Source organism: Phyllostomus discolor, chromosome 5 (genome assembly GCF_004126475.2).
Source record: "Phyllostomus discolor isolate MPI-MPIP mPhyDis1 chromosome 5, mPhyDis1.pri.v3, whole genome shotgun sequence".
Taxonomy (NCBI): domain Eukaryota; kingdom Metazoa; phylum Chordata; class Mammalia; order Chiroptera; family Phyllostomidae; genus Phyllostomus; species Phyllostomus discolor.
The window spans coordinates 153,686,473-153,707,938 of NC_040907.2; the positions used below are offsets into that span (position 1 = coordinate 153,686,473).

Sequence of the window (21,466 nt, forward strand, 5' to 3'; positions counted from 1 at the left end):
TAAATACATATATTGAATTATATACAGTAACAAATTCTATAATAAAATTAAAGCCAATGTCTGAATTTTTCAAAAAATTTAAAATTTTAACTAAATTTTTGTAGCAGCTATTGTCTAACACAGTTTAGTGCTTTTCCTTGTAGTTACTGTTCATTTTAGTTAATTTACTCCCTAGAGTGGAGTGAAAACTGCTCGAGGACAGGTCTTGGTAATGAGTCTATGGATTCTGAGAGACAGCCACACCGGGGTCTCATTCCTGCCATCGCCTTTTGGTCACTGTAACTTTTCTGACCTTAAGTTTACTAAAGTGAAAATACTGATGACTCTTTGACAGGGTTGTAATGATTAACTGAAATAATATATTTAAAGAACCTAGCACAATATATGGCAAACAGTTTTTGCCTGATCAGTTTTGGTACTGTTTTGTACTCTACTTGTGTCCATTCTAGTAAAGAACAGTAAGTTTGATGGGTGAAGGGTGGTGGGAGGACATAGGCGAGGGTAAAGAGGCAATAAAATGGTGATGGAAGGGGACTTGACTTTGGGTCTGGAACATACAATACAATATACAGATGATGTATTATAGAATTGTACATCTGAAACCTATATAATGTTACTTACCAATGTCACCCCAATTAATTTAAAAAATTTTTTAAAAGAAAAAAATAAATTCAATGGGTGGTTTATAGATTCCATGGTCTGTAGTTCATAATGGCTTCCCAGAACATTTTGAAATGCAAGTGGCATTCATGGAAGCCTGCTCTTGGTAATGATGACACTTGATATTTTTTCTTTTGTATTTGAACTTTTTAGATCTCTGATTTTAATTGTACCACAACCTGTACAACAGGGCTAGGCAGATATGATTATTCTATATGACAGGTGGGAGTTTCATTTTTGAAATGAGTTGACTAAATTGGCATTCTTAAGAGGCAGTCATTGTATACAATCCCAATTTGTATAGGGAAAGCTGGAATGTATTACATGGCTTATGGAATACTACAGTTCTCTTGGCCTGAAATTTTTAGTTGATATAGTAGAGAAAGGGGAATTCTTCTGTTCTGTGGCTTAAATACATAAGTTCTCAATGCAGTAGTCTTTTTATTGTTGATTATTATAGCTTTTGTTACTCATAGAAGTTGATCAACAGGGACCTGAGTTTAAGAGATTTCATCATTGAGCTTTCATCTAGTAAATGCTGAGGCTAGCCCTTTGCCTGCAGGGGCCCATCAGTGAAGAGAATCTGTGACTTCTTTCCTGGCAGCTGAGTAGTGGGGAGGAGTCAAGGATTTTAATGTTCTCTGTGTAAACGAATTTGTGTGCTTGAAGCTGATGGGCACTAGATGCTGTATGAAGCCTGTCTGGAAAAAGTCCAACCATCGTTAATATAACGAGAAGCAGTTTGCGTGACATTGGTGTAACTTGGCAGCTAACTGAGAGTGGACCAGAATGTGCATGTGTGAACAATGGTGACCTCACTGTACTAGTAAGTGGCATGGGCAGATACTGTCAAGTGAGCATGTGCACTATGTGGCCATAACATTTGCACTCAAAATGACTGAGTGAGTAGAGCAACAAATCTACATCAAATTTTGCATTAGGCTTGAACATTCCTCCATGGAAACTATTCGGATGATTCAGAAGGCTGTGAGCAACAGGTGATTGGCAGCTTCATCACAACAACATACTTGCTCAGGCATCACGTCTCCTGCAGAGTTTTTTGAGGAAACATCAAATCACCCATGTGACTCAGTCCCACTACAGCCAAGATTTGGTGCCCTGTGATTTCTGGCTTTTCCCCAAACTGAAATCTTCTTTGAAAGGGAAGAGATTTCATATAGTTGATGAGGTTCGGGAAAATAGGATGGGGCAGCTGATGGCAATTGGGGGAACTATGTGAGGTCTCAAGGTGCCTACTTTGAAGGGGACTGAGGCATCATTGTCCTATGCACAATGTTTCTTGTATTTTGTATCTTCTTCAATAAATGTCACTGTTTTTCATATTGCATGGCTGGACACTTTCTGGACAGACCACAGTGTATTGAAGCACTGGAGGACCTTGTTGCAACATTTGAATTTCCCTTTTTCATTCTTTCAAGTAACAGAAAACAAACTCCAGAATTAAAAAAAAAATGCTGTGTCTGCTTTTTAAAATGGTGGTAAACTAAATCAATTGGATAACAAATTTCAGATGTAATACATTATTATAGTCTTCAACTTTCTTTGATATTATTGCAAAGGAGAGTTAATTGGGGTGAAGTTAAGTGGGAAGTGAGCTGAAGAAACTAGTATGTGCTGTGTGTGGCTGGATTTGTATGGGATAGAGGTACATGTATGATCCATACTTTGGTAGCTTTTGAGATTGCATAGAAGAAACATGTAAAGAATTCACAAGTTCTTTTAACAGTAAAAGTTAAATATTTAAACATGAGGATGTAGTTGCTGGATTGCAGCTTAGTTTAGAACCTGCTTTTTTAATTAAAAATATTTTTTAACTTCATAAAGAAAACCTTAGAAATTTAAATATAACTTGCAGAGAGAAACAAACTTGCAGCCTAAAGATTAAGTAGAAAATTGTATATGCTTTGGGGCATTTTAAAGGGGATTATTTATTAAGATTTGAAGGACAGAAAGTTTTACATCTTTTTCAGAAATTGACCATTCAGGATGGCCCTGAAATACAGGGTGGGGCAAAATAGGTTTACAGGTGTGAGTACTCGAAACACAAGTTTATTCTTGTATATTTCTTTATTAATTATTGTATTATTTTCCATATGAACAACTGTAAACCTACTTTCGCCCCACCTTGTATTTAGACTACATAAGAATAGTAGCCAAAATGGCAATCCTTTCTACTCTGTTACTTATTGTCCAAATTTCCTTTGCTTTTTCCCCTTCTGTAGAAAATGCTCCTAAATGTGAATTTAGAAGGGAGAAAGAAGTAGAAGTTATAGCTTATTCCATTAATTTTGTAATTATATTTTTTTCCTCAGTGTTTTAAAGTGGCATTTACCAGTATGGGTAAGATTAATTGTTAACAATACAAACCAATTTGAAAATTGGTTATTAAATTGAGCTATAATATGTAAAATCTTATGGTAATGTGCAGATCTGACTATATTCAAGTGCAGTTTTCATACCCACACCAATTGTCTTGTAATAATCGTGAATGCATCCTCTGTGTGGTATTTACAAGTTAATGCCATTTTAGAAATCACACCAGTATATCTAGTGGCTTTCCTGGGTGTATGTGGCTCATTAACGATTATAATTTTAATTTGAAATTTTAGTTTAAGGGGATGGGGTAAGCCCTTTCAAATTCTTAGTTGTTAGGAGTTTTGATGGAAGATAGGATGTGTGAAGGAGGAAGATTAGAATGAGTTACAAAAGGAAAGTCAGATGATAATTAAGCAAGTATTATACATACTGCAAAAATAACACAGGATCTAATTTAAAGTGAAGGAGACAAACATTCAAAAGAGGAATGACTTAAAAACTTAGGAAGGACCATTCACAAATACAAGTAAATATACATATTTTAATAAAGACAAGAACATGCAAGTGGCTTTAGTGTAGCTGAAAGTGTTTGAGTCATCTTCCTTTTGAGAAGGGCGTGGGGAGAAGTGACAAGCTATCTTCTAGTGCCTATTCCATTTTTTTCCCATTATTTCCTTTTTACTCTTCTGTATTTTCATTCTCCCTTTTTGTATACTCTTCCTCTTCCACTTTTCTCAAATTCATTCTCTGCTTCACAATGAGACTTTCTTCTGTCCAGCACACAGAACCAGTTGCTTAATAATGTGTACATTGTCTCTCATGAACAATGAGAGAAATTCACTGACAATGAGTTCCTTTTACATTAAAGATTTTAAATATAAAAGAATTTAAGGTTGAGAGAGTATCACTTGAATGTAAAGGACTTTTGTCTCTTTTGTTCATTGTTCTATCCCTAGTGCCTAGAACAATGTCTCTCACAAGGAAGACACTCAATAAATACTTGTTGAATACATGACTAAAACATTACTTAGAAATATTTAATCTCATTTACTTAAAGAAATTATTTTAGCAAAGAACTTGATGCTTCCCAGTCAGAGATATGGGGGTAAGGCGGGTATTTGAAAAAAAATTTCAAGACAGTCAGTTGGCTAGAGGACCAGGCCAATTGGAAGCACAGAGGTGAGTTAATGTAGGCAGTGGGAAAGGTCAGATTAATCGAGTGCTTGGATTTCATACAATAGATACAGGGAGCCATTATGAATTATTGATGAGAGTGACATGATAACAGAGTGAACACAATTATTGTATTTAGTTGCTGTTTGTAAAATGGATTATAGCTTGAGGTGAAGAAATATTGGGAACAATGAACAGAGTCAGGAGCTTGTTGTGGGAGTTCAGAGCAGTTCCGCTGTTTTGTTTGGGATGTTACCCAGCGATGTCTGGAGCAGGTGCCCTTCTTTGAAGTCTGCTGTCTGCACGCTCTTTATGACCTCGGGATGGGTGGAGTCAGGAGGAAGAGTTCTTCACTAAGAAGTAATAGGCCAGGATTCTAGTATTCCAGGAAAAATTAAGTATTTATCTATGACCATGAATTTAGAAAGCAGAGCCCTGGCTAGCATAGCTCAGTGGATTGAGCTCAGGTTGCGAACCTGGCATTTCCTGCTTTTCTACTTTCTTTAGTTTTTTTTTTTAAAGAAAATTTTTAAAAGATTTTATTTATTTTATTTTTAGAGAGGGAAGGGAGAGAGAGACACACACACACACACATATCAATGTGCGGTTGCTGGGGGCCATGGCCTGCACCCCAGGCATGTGCCCTGACTGGGAATCGAACCTACGATGCCTGGTTCACAGCCTGAGCTCAATCCACTGAGCTACGCCAGCCAGGGCTCTACTTTCTAAATTCGTGGTCATAGATAAATACTTAATTTTTCCTGGGCATCAATCACCTTAACTATAAAATGAGGAAATAATGATCTGAAAGCAGGGGTCTAGACCAGATCATTTTTTGGTGTCCATATTATTCTTATATCAGTTACAGATAGTGTGAACAGTGAATATCATATTTTGTTTCCTAATAATTCTTACAACTAGAGTATTTTAAGAAGAAAAAAGTCCCATAATGATGTTTAATATTTCCTAGCTTATAAAGTTTAGCGTTATGTGCATTGACTGCTATATTTTAAAATATGTATTCCTGTTTTTATATGTGCTATTATCAGGTATTTAATTTTTTAAGTATTATTAGGCTGTAATAGTACCCAAGTGGATGAACAAAACTTCAGCCTGGGATACTTTTAGGGAAACTCAAAGAATATAAAACTGCTTCTAAAAGATAAAGTATTTTATAAAGCTATAGGAGCAATAACACTAACATTGTTTAGTCAATATTACTAGAAATCATAAATTCTACCTTATTTTGCTACTGAATACACTGTATGTATATACATTCACACATACTTTTTTGCTTAGAAGGTTTTAACCAGCAGCATTTGGGGTTCTCTTGTCCTCTTTTTTTCTCCCCCTGTTTCTCCTCTCTTTGTTGCTGTTTTCCCTTCTGTTTGGGTTGTTTCTTGCCCTCCCCCCCTCCTTTAATCCATCTGGAAAGATGAAGAAGCAGCTGCTATGGTAACTATGCATTTTGGTTAATGAATGGCAGACTAACAAGATACATAAAACATATGCAAACTGTGCAGAGTTAGTTGCTGTCAAAGCTGTAGGGGTATACTACTTTTGCTTCTTCCTACCTTCTAAAAAAAATACTTTAACTTTCCTGTGGTATTTTGTTTTCTAATTTATCATTTGTAATATTGAAATGCTAACATGAAATATTTCTTTCTCTGCTTAGTCTGCACCTTATATCACCCTGTGGTGAACTTATGGGAGATGAGTCAAAGTGCATAGAGGGGAAAAATTGATTAATTAGATTAAGAAGTGGATTTTTTTTTTAGACACATACATAGAAGAACAGGGACAAAAATTTTTACTGTATATTCAGTCTTTGACTTACAACATTTCCCCCCTTGCTTTTTGGGGCATTAGTGCCGCGTTCGAGTCTCTCTCTGGGGTTAGAACTAATGAGTAGTGTGTTTCTCGAAGATACTTCTATCATAAAGGGCAGCTACAACTGGAATATTGCATTCAGCCAAGCCTTGAAAATTCCTGTAATCTGTACCATCCTGTCTCATACTGTCCCATCTCATAGTTGTCCTCTCTCTGCAGTGCTCTATGCCCAGGTCTCTGTGGCTGGGCTGCTCCAGCCTGGCGGACAGCATGCCTTCGCTGCGATGCCTGTATAACCCAGGGACTGGCGCACTCACAGCTTTCCAGGTACTTTCTCTGTCTCTGTGCGTTATTTGCGGGCTTTAGTGTGTGTGTCTCATTCACGAGTGTGTCCCTCCTTTTCCATGCTTTACTTATGTTCACCTTTTTCCCTCCATATTATCTGTATATCACATCACTCAGTACTCCTTCAATGATTAATTTCTAATGTAGATCCAGACTGATCCACTCTTAAGACATTTCTGTTATCATGATTGGTTTGCCAAAATTGAGATAGCACAACTGGACAGTTTATTTTCATATCTAGTAGAAGTACAATAGTGAATTTTAAAGTAATCACAATAAATAGTATTCAATATGTAATGTTTGCTCTGGACCTACATAAAGCCAATTAATGTAATTAATCACAGCCAGTTACTCCAATACCTTCTTATGTTTTTCTTATGATCACTAAAAGTATAAAGTGCTCTGTCAGAGTGTCTGCTGGTTTATATGTATAAAATTTGGGGGAGGGAGTAATAATTGCTTAATTATATGTTGATTACCAGGTTTAGTTTCAAGGTAGAAAGGCCTTTCAGACCTTTGAGTTCAGCGTTCAGCTTGAGACAGTCAGGCTGCTCTTGCACGAACGGACAGGTTTTGCTTCTTTTCAGCCTTTCCTTGAGGCCATTTGTCCCATTGATCACAGGTCAAATTTAAAATTTTATTTATTTATTTTTAGAGAGGGGAAAGGAGGGAGAAGGAAGAGGGAGAGAAACATCCATGTGTGGTTGCCTCTCCTTGGTGGGGATTTTTTTTTTAGCACAAGTATTATCTACCCACCTCAGGTATTTGGAATTTGTGTTTAGCATTTCATAGTAATACACAAAAAGTTCACTTTTAAATTTATTTTAACCTACTTAACTTATATTTCATTTAGAAGAATTTCAAAGACAAGTAGGTAAGCAAGCATCAGAATGCTTATGACTCTTAGTTAAAAGGAAGGAACTTAAGTATTCCACATTCCTGAGCAGTGTTAACAGTTGCTGGTCTTTAATGATGCTATTTTAGTGATGATAATGCTGACATTTCTATTGTCCTTTGCAAAATAAAATATACTGTTAAGCTTCCTTTGCTTGTGTTACGAGGTACAATATAGTAAAGTGTGTAGGCTTTAAAATTAGTTAAATTAGGGCTTACATACTATCTGTCACTAGTGGTATTATCTTAAGCAAGTCATTTAATCCTCATGTTCCTCATCTGTAAATGGAGACCATAGTGAGGACATGTAGTAAATGGTTGGCGTTTTTATCATCTTCATCATCATTAGCACCATGCTATTATTGTTTGAGAATATTGATATCCTGAGAATATCAAATTGTTTTAAATATCTTATTTTTTACTATGTATTGTATTGATAAAGTTTCTGCTCTCAAGGAACTCAGTCTAGCTTATTGGTTTTTAACCTTTTTATTTTTTGCTTATCATGAGTTTAATCAAGACTGGTAAGTCTCATAGGGACTGCCCTCACTTGGGAAACCAGTTGCAAGTTTAGGAGCCCCCAGGACCACCTTCAGGTTTGATAATTCACCAGAAAAGACTCACTGAATTCACTGAAAGCTATTATATTCACATTTTATTGTAGGAAGAGGGTACAGGTTAAAATTAGCCAAAGGAAGAGACACACAAGCAGAACCTGGAGGGGTCCAAATGTAGAACTTTCTGTCATGCCCTCCCCATGGAGTCATGGATGGCATTTCTGCTTTTGGGCCACAGTGTGTGAAAATACGTCAGATATTGCCAACCAGGGAAACTCACCCAGGCCTCTGGCGTCTAGAGTTTCTATGGGGACTGAATTACAGACTGCCTGGCCTAGTGACCGTTATCTCTAGCCCATCCTGTCAGCCACACTGACGCTTTTAGTCTCCATTTCCTCTCAGGATTGGACCTGCTAAAGCCCCCATCTTGAATCACACTTGTCTGGTGTCCAGAGGCCCCAGGCACACAGAGACACTCCTGTTACGTAAGAACTTTCAGGCCTAGATATCACCTCCCAGTAGCCAAGAGCAAAGGCCAGAACTCATTTTGGGTAAGGTGAATTTTTCACTACACATGGATTATGGACTCCTTTGAGGATCAGATAAAAACTGTTGATCTTGGAAAAATACTGCAACCATAGGCAGAATTTTATTTAATACTTTTATATTTTATATATAGGAATATTATATTTCTACTTTACTTGGGAGAGGTAATAAATTACATAATCCCAAAAGTATAATCTCCCAAAATCTATGAAGGAAGTGTGCAGGAAGCCATAAGAATATATTAAAGAGGAACCTGATCTTACCTGAGGGTGTGGGGGTAAGGAAGATCAGTTAATCAATGTTTGAATAGGAATTAATGAGGCCTAAGGAAGAGGCAGTGCAAAGGCCCTGTGGACAGTTGGAGGTAGGTGCATTTAAGGACTCTACTAAAAAAAGACTTGTATCAGAGAATGGGAAGAATGGAGAACCTTGAACATGCAGGACTGGTCTTAATGCCACGAAGAGTAGTGAGCTGTTAAAAGGATTTAAGCACAAGTTTGATATATTATATATGCATTTAGATGCATTACTCTAGCTATAATAAGGCTAATTTCAGTAACTGAAGCGAGATATGGTGGCAGTTTTGTTTGGTCTCAGGATTTGCATTCTTAAAATTATGGAGGACACTGCCCTGGCTGGTGTGGCTCAGTTGATTGGAGTGCCCTCCTGTAAACTGAGAAATCGTGGGTTGATTCCCAGTTGGGGCACATGCCTGGGTTGTGGGTTCAGTCCCAGGTCTGGGTGCATGCGACAGGCGGCCGATTGGTGTTTCTTATATCGATGTTTCTCTCCCTCTCTCCACCTCCCTTCCCCTCTCTCTTAAAAAATCAATGAGCATGTCCTCGGGTGATGATTAAAAAAATTATTGAGGACCTCAGAGTGCTTTTGTTTATGTTGATTAAATCTGTTGATATTTTACTATATTAAAAATTATAACAGAAAAATAAATATTAATTTATTTAAAATAGCTATGATGAACCCATTACATGGTCATGCAAATGAAATACTTTTTATGAAAAATAACTTTTTAAAAAACAAACTAGGACTGGAATTGAATTTCATTTTTATAAATCTCTTCAATGTCTGGATTAGTAAAAGACAGCTGGATTCTCATTTTTGTTTCTGCATTCAGTCTGTTGTGATGTGGTGTTTTGGTTGAAATATATGCAGAATATCCAGCCTCACACAGATAGCTTGAAAAGGGAGCGGTATTTTAATAACCCTTTTCAGGTAGTTCTAATTGCTAAAAGATGTGTTACAGTATAAAATCTGAAGTCATCTCACTGAATTTATTGTGCTCTGTTATATTAAAATGCATTCTCAGTCTTCTCAACAAATCACTCTAGAACAATTGGTCATCTAAATGCAAAATAATGACCTTTGACTGTTAACACTACATCATGTATAAAAATTAACTCAAACCAGATCATAGTTGTAAATGTGAACTAAAATTTTAAAACTAACAGAAGAAAATGAGGAAGGAAAAACATTGTGACTTTGGGTTAGGCAAAAGTTTTCTTTGATAAAACACAAAAAATACGAACCTTAAAAAAATCAAGGAAAAGTTGGACTTATCACAGTTTGAAACTTCTGCTTTTCAAAAGACACTGTAGAAAATGAACAGGTAAGGCACTGACTAGGAGAAAACATTTGTAAAATACATTTCTGACAAAAGACTTGTATTCAGAATATATAAAGAACTCTTACAACATAATAATAAGATAAACTACCCAATAAAACAATGCGCAATTAGTAGGCAAAAATATTGAATGGATACATTACCCAAAAATATATGAATGGCAAATAAGCATATGAAAAGATGCTCTATATTTTTAGTCATCAGGGAAATGCAAATTAAACCACAGGGAGATACTACTACACTGCCACCCAATGCCTCCTCCCACCCTGGAATGTTGGGATGGGAATTCTTACAGACCCAGGCAGTTAATACGTGCTAGCGTAATAATGAGAAATATGCCAGAAAATGCCTTGAAAGCAGAATTCTTACACTTATCCGTTGACCTCCACGGTTCTCTGTAGAGTGCTTTTGCGTAGTTGGGGCTCAGTAAATGCTGATGATTTGAATTGTGTCAGATAAGTGATAAAGATTATTGTGTGCAATTAAAAACTGTATAAGTTAGCCTTGGCCGGATGACTCGGTTGGAGCGTCATCCCGTACACCAACAGGTAACGGATTTAATCCCCAGTCAGGGCACATACCTAGGTTGCTGTTCGATCTCTAGTCAGGATGTATACTGGGGGGCAACTAAGTGATGTTTCTCTCACATTGATGTTTCTGTCTCCCTTCCTTTCTAAAATTAATAAACATATCCTCAGGTGAGAATTTTTTTTTTAATTGTACAAGTTAAAATCATCTGGCTTGGAACCAAGATACTAAGAAAAATTCAGATTTTCATTTGGTCTATAGCAATCTTGAATCTAAGGTCAGTAAGAAAGAATTCTAAACATTTGCTGAATCCCCTTATAAGTTGCTACTTCTGGAGTATATTTGAAGAAAGATCAATTTAGAGATTTTACTGGAAAATTCAGGAATAAATTTGAGTGTGTGGTCATTGAATTATGTTGTATGGTATAGGCAGAAAAGAGATACTTAAGAAACATTTTTGAAAAGAAGCCCAGAGGCCAGTGTATGGTGCCGTGGGTAAGAGCATGGGCCCTGGCACCAGACTGCTTGAGATTTGGGCCTGGCTCTATGTAGATATGACCTTGGGCAAGTACTTGACCTCTCCATACCTCAGTTTTCTTTTCAGTAAAATGGGGCGATAATAGGATCTCTTACAGAGTTGTTAGGATCAAATCAGTTGATTTATACATTAAGCCCATAGAACACTGCCTGACAGATTATTGGGTTTTATTTTATTAGAAAAATGTACAGAAGACTAGCTTTCAGCAAGTACTGTTTTTCACCTTGATATAAAACAGTATCCTATTAAATACAGTCAAAGTTTTTCATACCTTACAGCATAGGGAAGCCTACTCTTGGTTCAGGTATTGATGAAAAAGTTTGCTTTTCCCAACATTGCTGTAAGTATGAATGTTTATTTTTCTTTTCTTATCTTCAGAGAGATCCATTTTCTCTATGTAGCAAAAATGGAAGAAATGGGCTTATATGCTATTTTTATTCTATTTAGTTCAAAATTCGTTCTGTCAGGTTCAGTATGCTCAGACTCTCAGTACCGCTGGTTGACCAATTGGCAAATACAGGATTTAAATCTAATCTTTCCTGTTCCCACGACTACAATTATAACACTCTTAGTACATTTGCATCTTTCTAGCTTGGGTTTTATTTTATTATTTAGATTTTTGTTTATGTATAATAGAATTTATGTACAGTGAAATACAGATCCTAAGTGAACTCTGGATGAGTTTGACAAATGTACACATTTGTGTAACCTCATTCCCATGGTACAGAACATTTTCATAATCTGAGAAGATTCGTTTGTACCCCCATCCACGGACTACTCATCCCTCGTATGCAGTCACTGTTCTGATTTGTCACCAGAGATTAGTTTTGCCTGTTCTTGAACTTTATGTAAATGCACTCATATAGTACACATTCTTTTATGTCTGCATTCTTTTGCTCAACATAATATTTTTAAGATTTATCCATTTTTTAGCGTTTATCAGTAATTCCTTTTTATTGCTGTCTTCCATTGTGTTTATATATCACAATTTGTTTATCTGTTCGTCTATTTGAACAGAAATGTCTGTTCAAATATCCATACCTATCCATATGGATAGATATTTGGATTGTTTCCATTTTTGTCTACTGTGGAAAAAGCTACTTATACAGTTTGTATGAGTCTTTTGGACACATGTTTTTGTTTGTCTTGGGTAAATACCTAATAGTGGAGTTGTGGGTCATAGAGTAGGTATATTTTTAACTTTATTTATTTATTTATTTTTTTAATGTTCTTTTTTTTTTTTCAATCATTGTTAACTTTATTTTTTTTAATATATTTTATTGATTATGCTATTACAGTTGTCCCATTTTCCCCCCTTCACTCCCCTCCACCCTATACACCCTCTCCCACCCGTTTCCCCTCTAGTTCAGGTCCATGTGTTATACTTATGAGTTCTTTAGCTTCTACATTTCCCATACTATTCTTACTCTCCCCCTATCTATTTTCAACTTACATTCTATGCTATTTATTCTCTGTACCTTTTTCCCCTCTCTCTTCCTCCCACTCCCCTGTTGCTAACCCTCCATGTAATCTCCATTTCTGTGGTTCTGTTCCTGTTCTAATTGTTTGCTTAGTTTTTTGGTTTTGCTTTAGGTGTGGTTGTTAATAATTGTGAGTTTGCTGTCCTTTTACTATACATGTTTTTTTTTTAATCTTCTTTTCTTAGATAAGTCCCTTTAACATTTCATAAAATAAGGGCTTGGTGGTGGTGAACTCCTTTAACTTGACCTTATCTGAGAAGCACTTTATCTGCCCTTCCATTCTACATGAGAGCTTTGCTGGATAGAGCAATCTGGGATGTAGGTCCTTGTCTTTCATGACTTGGAATATTTCTTTCCAGCCCCTTCTTGCCTGTAAGGTCTCTTTGGAGAAATCAGCTGACAGTCTGATGGGAACTCCTTTGTAGGTGATTGTCCCCTTATCTCTTGCTGCTTCTAGGAATCTCTTGTTCATTTTTACCTTGGCTAATGTAATTATGATGTGCCTTGGTGTGTTTCTTCTTGGGTCCAACTTCTTTGGGGCTCTCTGTGCTTCCTGGATTTCTTTGAAGTCTATTCCCTTTGCAAGATTGGGGAAGTTCTCCTTTATTATTTGTTCAAATAACTTTTCCACTTGTTGCTCTTCCTCTTCCCCTTCTGGCACCCCTATAATTCGGATGTTGGAACGTTTAAAGATGTCCTGGAGGCTCCTAAGCTTCTCCTCATTTTTTTTGAATTTTTATTTCTTCATATTTTCCTGCTTGGTTGATTTTTGCTTCCTTCTGGTCCACTCTATTGTTTTGAGACCCAGTTTCCTTCCCATCACTATTGGCTCTCCGTGCATCTTCCTTCATCTCTTTTATGGTAACCTGCATTTTTTCATGTAATTTGCACCCAAAATCAACCAATTCTGTGAGCTTCCTGATCACCAGTGTTTTGAACTGTGCATCTGATAGATTGGCTATTTCTTGGTCACTCAAAAGGATGAGTCCTGGGGGACTGATCTGTTCTTCTGTTGGAGACATGTCTCTCTCTGTGTCTCCTTTTTTTTTTTTTTTTTTCTTTTTTTCCGGTCTGGTCGCTCTTGTTACTGTGAGGGGTGGAGCCTTAGGTGTTTACCTGGACTGGGCACCCCCAGTCACTAGATTGTGACGTTGTATGTGGGGACGGGTGTGGGGACGGGAGGGAACAGTGGCAGTAGTTCCGTTCTCCAGGGATCACCATTCCTTCTCTGGGATTCTGGGTTGCACGCTCTGCCCTGGTCCACAATCACTGCTTCACTGGGTCCGCCAGCCACTGCTTACGTACTCAGGCTCCACCGCTGTGATCTTGCGCGCCTTGGATGGCTACACGCTGAGTTCTCCCCATCACCTCGCACCGCTGTTGACCCTTGCCCGCCCAGCTTCGCCCCTCCTACCGGTCTGGATGAAGGGGTCTACTTCAACTTCTTGGCTGTCTGATTTCCATTCAGATAAATTCTCTGTCAGTTCTGGGTGTTATTCTAGCTCTAAATTGTTGTTGTTCTAATCTTGGTTGTGCGTGGAGGTACGGTGTGTCCACCTATGCCTCCATCTTGCCGGAAGTCCTATTTTTAACTTTAAAAGAGACAATTAAGGAATTCTTCAAGGTAGGTAGCCCAGTAGGAATACTTACTTTTACTAATATTGCCAAATGTGTTTAAGGAAGTGGCTTAGTGCTAGCTTCATGGCATTTTTCCCCCTTGAAACTCTTTTTGAACTCCTTTTGTAAGTTTGAAACATTTTACGAAGTCACAATTCTGTGTGTGACAATAGAATAGGAACAGCATTGGGATTGTTGAGTTTGTTGGATTTTCTCAGTAACTCAGATAGAAATGGAACATTGGAACAGTTTAACTGGTTATTGATGTTTCAAACCACACATTTTAAACTAGTGACATAGAAGATGCTGAAAATATTGTCTAAATAGATTCTATTAGGATATGTTTAGTTTATGCATATTTTTACTTTCATCATTCCAACGGTTTGTCCTGGAAAGTGTATGGGTGGTTAAGAGAATTTCTCTTTATTAACAGTAGGTGTATTTTTTGGAATCATTTGCTCATCTTTAGCAAATGGTGATCTTCTATAATAATTAAATGACAATGATTAGTAGAGAAAATGCTTAAAAGTAGCTAAATAATTAAGATCCTTTGTTTTCTTTAGACATTGAAAGGGAAGAGAAATTTTGACAGTAAGAGTATAAGATTTATATGACCTTAACATATTTTATGTGTCAGGTATAGCTAGTACTTTTAGGGAATCTTGAGCTAAATGAACCATACAGTATTTTAATGTTAGCCAGGATCCCTTGTCAACGGTTAAAGTTGTTAAAGGTACATGTCAGGAGACATAATGTGTTTTATTGTTCAAGAACATTTATAAATCTACTAAATCTTGCCACCTACTAAGTAAAATATTAAAACGGAGCAATACTAGGACAATTAAGCATTATTCAAAATACATGTACATAGGTATATATGTAAGACTTCACTTTATATTTGAGGTCTATATAGGGAAATACAGTTTGTCACATTGAATGCAAATTAACATTCAAATCTTATTACAAAACAATACCATAAGGAAAATTATCCAATGATAGAAATATGTTTCAAGACCTGGCTGATGAGTCCCCCTATTGTATATGAATAATCACAGTATAGCACAATTTCCATGTAATAAAAAATTTAGTTCTTTTTTGTTAAATGTGTTGACATTTGACCTTGGTTATTTAAAGTGACATTTGACACACCCCTTACATTAGGAGTTTGAACATAGTGACAAAACAAAACAAAATGTTTTTTTTTGTGTGTGTGGGGGGGAACTCACATTTTCTTCTGCTTGTAAAACTGATTGTTTATTATGAAATATGTAAATTCTTTAATAAATATATAAACAAGAAAGTATCACACATAATCTTTTCACTTTAAGGTAATTATCAATGTGTTAATTTCCTTCTATCTGAAATGACTTATGCACCCGTGCATAAACGTACACACAGAGACATAACCAGATATAGTTTTGTTTTAAATATTTTTATTACCTTTTTAATAAAATATAAAAATTAAACATTTAATATTAATTGTAGAAAATACAGAGAAGTAGAAGAAAGGAAATATTTTAAATTACCCTTCTAGACATTTCTATTGTATTGGTACTAATACTTTCTGAATTTCAACTGTGGTAGTCCCCCCTTGTCTTTGGTTTTGCTTTTCCGTGGTTTTAGTTACCCATGGTCAACTGCAATCTGAAAACATTAAGTGGGAAATTCCAGGTATTTTGAGAGAGACAGACAGACCACATTCACATAACTTTTATTACAGTATATTATTAAAATTGTTCCCTTTTATTATTAGTTACTATTGCTCATCTCTTACTGTGCCTAAGATAATTTAAACTTTGTCATAGTCATGTATGAATGGGACAAACATCGTGTATATAGGGTTTGCCAATGCCTGCAGTTTCATATGTCCACTGGAGTCTTGGAACAGATCCCCCGCACATGAGGGAGGACTACTATATATGCTTGCCCAGATTTATTTGTTGGCTGGTGGCATTGATTTTGGTCACTCTAGCTCATGGCCAGTTAGTTGCTCATGTTTGTAAACTGAACAAAGTGTAAACTTGGTTTACTGTAACTGAGTGGCTTACTACCATTCCCCTCTCCTGTCATTCTTAGCCGTTTCAAATTTACTGTCTCCTGAGGTGCTGTGTTCTCTCATGCACCATGTCTTTGCATATCCTGTACTCCCTCCCTGGGGAGCCCTACTAAAAACATCTATCCTATCCTCCCCTACACCCTGCCTCCCACCTTTATCTACCTGGCTAATTTTTAATCTCCACAGTTCAGCTTAAGTCGTTTTACCTGTAGAAGAAAAGCTCTCACTGATCTTTTCCCTCTCTCCAGGGCATGCTGTAGATATTTTTGTAATAGCACTGATACATATTGTGATCATTCCCTCACCAGACTGTGCATTTCTCGAGAGTAGGACTGCATTTTGGCCATTTTGTATTTCCAGTGTCAAGTACAGTGCTTGATACAGAGTATGTGCTTGATGATTGTTTGCTGAATAAATGAATGAATGAATGGGCTTAGATAATTTGAAGGAAACCATTAAATAACATATATGGGGTGGGAGGAGAGAAAACATTGGATTGCTGGTATTACCTGCATATCCATACACACAAGTGTTCTGTGTTTAGAAACAAGCCATACTTAGACAATTATTCCATAATCCACACATTTACATGGGGAAAAGGAAAACATGCTGAGTCCTCAAATGTTATACATTTGGCTTACATGCAACTCACACCGTGATGAGCCCTGTGAACTGGATTTTGTATGCTGAATTTGGACTCTTGTTAATGAGCAGATACATATTTCAGGCTATTAAATAATGGCACTGCAAGCCAGCAGTTCAGTGTCAATGATGTCAACATCTTTATCTTCACAGCAGTGTATGTTTATGCAATTATTTGACTATTTTATTGCATTTTACCCTTATTCTATAAAAGAACAGATACTGAGAAAATTAAAATGATGATAGTAGTGATAAACAACAGTTTAGAGAAAAGGTGGAAATCATTAGGCACACTGAAAGTGATGACCCTTTAGGTACAAAATTAATGTACATGTGCAAAATGTTGGAAATATTGAAGCTTGCTTCTTAAAAAGAAAATATGGACTTTAAAATGTTTCAGCTAACATTGAAATTTATTGTTCAGGTTCTAGCCTTTCAACTTTTATATATATTTCACCAAGAAAAGTAGAGATGACCTGAATTTGCTGCATTATCCTGGAAATACAGTAGTCTGTCTTGGAGAAATGACATCATTTGCACTTACTTGTTTTAAGATGCCTACTTGGTTGCTTAAATACTGTTTGTTTCTTGAGTTATGTAATAATAGGTTCCTCTATCGCTGAGTATTTTGACATGTCTGTGATGCAGGTAGAGTTTATTTATAGGCTTAATATGCAACATTGTCTAATGTTTTGAGTAATCTAAATCATCTTATTGTGAGATGATCAGATTTCCTTAAAATTTTTGTATTTTTTCTGATGAATCTGAAAAATTAAACTCTTCATGCTATAAAGAAGGTTTATTGCTTTTGTTCATGTTGAATAACACTGGATTTTTCTATTTGCCCTACCTTCAACATGACCCCTAATGGCAGAGGGGAGAGAGTACAGGTACCTCAGGGACCTGGGGTTGCCCCAGTGTAAGAAGCACAGGTTGGAAAAATGGAATTGATGAAAACTCGATGGGTGATGGGAGCCTCAGTGGATACACTGTCCTTATCAGACAAGTTCTTGCTGTGGGCATTTAAGACGAGCCTGTATCTTCTGGATAGGTACATACCACTTTCTTCATATTCAGAGATTAGCTTCTTGTTATGGCCATCATTGTGCTGAGGGGACACCATAGTGCCACAGGAGTTCTTTCTGTGCTGTTTAGGAATCACCGTTGGTTGTTTGGGGACTGCCACAGCCATTCATACCTTCTTTTGCTACTGCTCTGCTCTATGTGGTAGTGTTTTATTATCTTGCTGTCCTTCCTTGTATTAGTTTTGAGACTTGGTGTTTTATATGGACTGTCAAGATTTGAAATCTTGGTAGACGGGCAGCATTTAGGAAGCTCTTCTTGGGGTCATTTTTCATGAAGAGAGAAACCCAGGTTATTTACTATAACCTCACTGGAAAAAAAAAAAAGATCAGTCCCTTGTTTAGCTGCATTGGCCTCTAAGAACTTAACACTTTACTGTTGGGAGGCTATACTCATGAGTTTTGTTCTTCCTGACCGTGAGGTTGACTAGCTTTAAGCTTTCCTATATTCTCTGGCCTCGTCCTCTGGAGACCTAGTCTAGTATATTTTGAAATGCTTATTTGGGCCTAGGATGTAGTACATAATCATGAAACAGGATTTTTTGTTGTATCTCCCCCCCTGCTGGGCTGTCATCTGCTTTTTAAAGTTCTCAGGTGCATCATTCAAATCCTTGAGATCTTTGTTGCAGATCTAGTATCCTAGTATCTGTGGCTTGGTATGCATTAAATTGGATTCTGTGCCCTGTAAAATTGACATAAAAAAGAGTATGTTCATTTTCATGTATGATCCGTGTGTGTGTGTGTGTTTTAAAGGTCATAAACAGAAAGTGTAGAGGGATAAATACTATTTTTGTTCTCGTGTTTTATACACACAAATATATGTCACACTATTTCAAACTAGTAAATACAGAGCTTTTGTGTATGAACATGGGAAGCTTTTATATTTGAAAGAAAGTACATGATTAGTTTTAACTAAAACATAGTTGCTATTGTTTATTGCAGCTTCTACCCTTTGCATAAGCCATATTTTGGGTAGTGCCTGTTTCTTTCCTGGTAATAAAACACAAGTGAAATTTTTAGTAAAACATTAGTGTATTTCCCCCAGATTTTTAAATTGGTAGATCATTAATTTTTTTAGCATTTCAGTTGCAGCATAGTGGAGTCCTTTGGGGAGGATTGGTAAAATGAGGATAAACTGGTTTACAGGATTCCGGCAGCTTGAAAATAACACCATATTTGACCAAAATCTCTTTTGTATTCCCTACTATAGTTCTATCCCAGTGGTCCTGGAAATGTGCCTATGGACTATTTACAGTGAGATTATAAAACTAAATCATGTTTTTGGTGAATAGAAGCCAGAGCATGTGGCTCCAGCACCCCAGCTGGCAGTAAGCTCTCCCTAGGTTTATGAATGTAGTTAGATGGCCCCCAACTGTTTACAAGACAGCAGAGGTGAGATCTTTGATTGACAAGTCAGAAATGCATTAGATCATTCTCTCTGCCAGTCTCTGGTTCATGCTGTTAAAAATGTCAGCCTCCAAGTTTGAATGGCAGCCTGAGGGCCTTAGAAGCTTTTTGTTTTCTGAGATGGAAACACAAATTGGATGTGTGCCTGAGCGCTTCATCCTGGGCTGTAATTTCATCTTTTAGCTAAGAACCACAAGGTACATGAGCAAAGCACCCTGTAAACAATAATACTGTGGAAAAAAAATAAACAAGGTCGTGTTTCTGGTACGTTGATCCGATGGTGTCCTGACCTCTATCACGTTGAACATCTCCACTCTGATTGCTGTTCCCTTTGGCATTACAATGAGAGAAAGAGAGACTGACATAGAAGGAAAAGATTTAAAGTTGCAGTGTCGTTGCACATTCCTTGTATTGGCTATGAAATATTGAACTGTCAGAATGTGACACTTGGTTTTTTAAGCAACCTTTCTTGTTTGAGGTGTTTGCAGTTCATTCCTTTCTCCCCCATTTGTCTGCTTTCATTGATAGGGTTGGAAGTAGTTGCCTTAAATGCATGAAAAGGGACAATGTTAAAGAGAAGTGGTGCTGATGGAGCCAAATAAACTTAACACTGGAACATAAACACAGGCTGTGAGGTGTGGGCGAAAGGAGACCAAAATTGGGTTAGTACATTGTTACTGGAGTTTATGGAACACCATGTTGTAAGGAAGAATCAGCTTAGGTTCTGGTTCTGTTTCTGTGGAGGCAGGAAGTTAGGGAGGCAAAGAGACGTAGTTTGTTAAATGACAGCCTGCTATATGGCAGTGTTGCCAGCCAAATCAGCGTTAGCCCAGCTATGTTATTTACTGCTCTAAGTACACAGTGTCTTTGGCAAGTGGTTCATTATGAAAGACTAAGATTTTTGTCAAGAAAATAACTTTTTAAAAATGTGCAAAAATTGTGTTTTTAGTAAGAAGGTGGATGAGTAGGTAATATGGAAGAACCATTGTGTTGTATTACTATAGCTTAATGGCACATGAATAGAAAATCTTCACTGAAAAACCCAAGCCATAAATTTTTGGGGAAATATTTTCTAGTAATAGAATGAGTTTTCTAGTGCTCTTTGTTTTAAGTTACACATATCTTAAAACAACAAATATTTTATATTAAAAAAATATTTGTTCAGCCCTGGCTGGTATAACTCAGTGGATTGAGTGCGGTTTGCAAACCGAAGGGTCACTGGTTCGATTCCTAGTCAGCGCACATGCCTGCGTTGCAGGCCAAGTCCCCAGTGGGGGCCACGTGAGAGGCAGCCACACATGATGTTTCCCCCTCTTTCCCCCTCCCTTCCCCTCTCTATAAAAATAAAACCTTTTAAAGAATAAATAAATAAAATAATTTGTTTTCTTCCTACAAAAGCAGCATTGTTAGATATGTACTTAATCCATTTGGGACATAGACCTTACCAGTAAAGTTTTAAGTGAGGATGACCTTTTACAATTCTTCTGGAGTATGAAAAAGTAGGAGTTTGTGTTAAAAGCAATTGAATTATTGATGGTTTTAAAGGACAGCTATTTAGCTTAGCCCTCTCCCTTTGCAAATGTGAAAGGCAGGAGCTATTCTCTGTCATGAACACATAGTGAAATGCACTGGGAAAATCTTGGTAATCATTCCTGACATTTCTTAGTTCCCTGCTTTGAGGTCATGCTGGATAGAGAAGAGATAGTATTTGTAAAATACTATCCTTCTCCCTTGTACCCAGAATTATGTCCTCATTACAAAATACAGTGCACAGAAAGCAAGACCAAAGAGAGAGATCCAGAGAATTAGTTACTCTTGCCTTAAGTATTGCTGTGTATTTTTAAAGCATAAATATTGATACAGATTTGCATTTAAGCTATGAGAACCCACTGTCTTGACTCAGTGGGGGAGTTTTCAAAAATCATTCTAGAAATTGATTTCTCATTGGCTGATTTTCTGAGACTGAGTAAAAACAAACCATTCTTTCAATCTTGGAAGAATAAAAGTGCAAGTGCTTATCTAAAAAATAAGATTAGAAATATGTACATTTATGGAATCTCCTAAATCTTAACACACAGAAATTACAAAATTTCTTCTTCCCCTGGTGTATTATTAATACATCAATTACTATGAA

At 36.8% G+C, this 21,466-nt stretch overlaps 1 protein-coding gene across 6 annotated transcripts in view; it reads left to right on the top strand.

The window, feature by feature from the left end:
• The window catches only part of BTRC (beta-transducin repeat containing E3 ubiquitin protein ligase), a 212,962-nt gene that overhangs the window by 85,473 nt on the left and 106,023 nt on the right, over positions 1 to 21,466 (top strand). For 4 of the 6 annotated variants that reach the window (XM_036027179.1, XM_036027180.1, XM_028511781.2 and 1 more), the window contains one exon: positions 6,220 to 6,327. The exons of the other annotated variants lie outside the window; for them this stretch is intronic. In XM_036027179.1, coding sequence (XP_035883072.1) covers positions 6,220 to 6,327 — 108 coding nt within the window. The remainder of the gene's footprint in view (positions 1 to 6,219; positions 6,328 to 21,466) is intronic. 6 annotated transcript variants of the gene reach the window in all.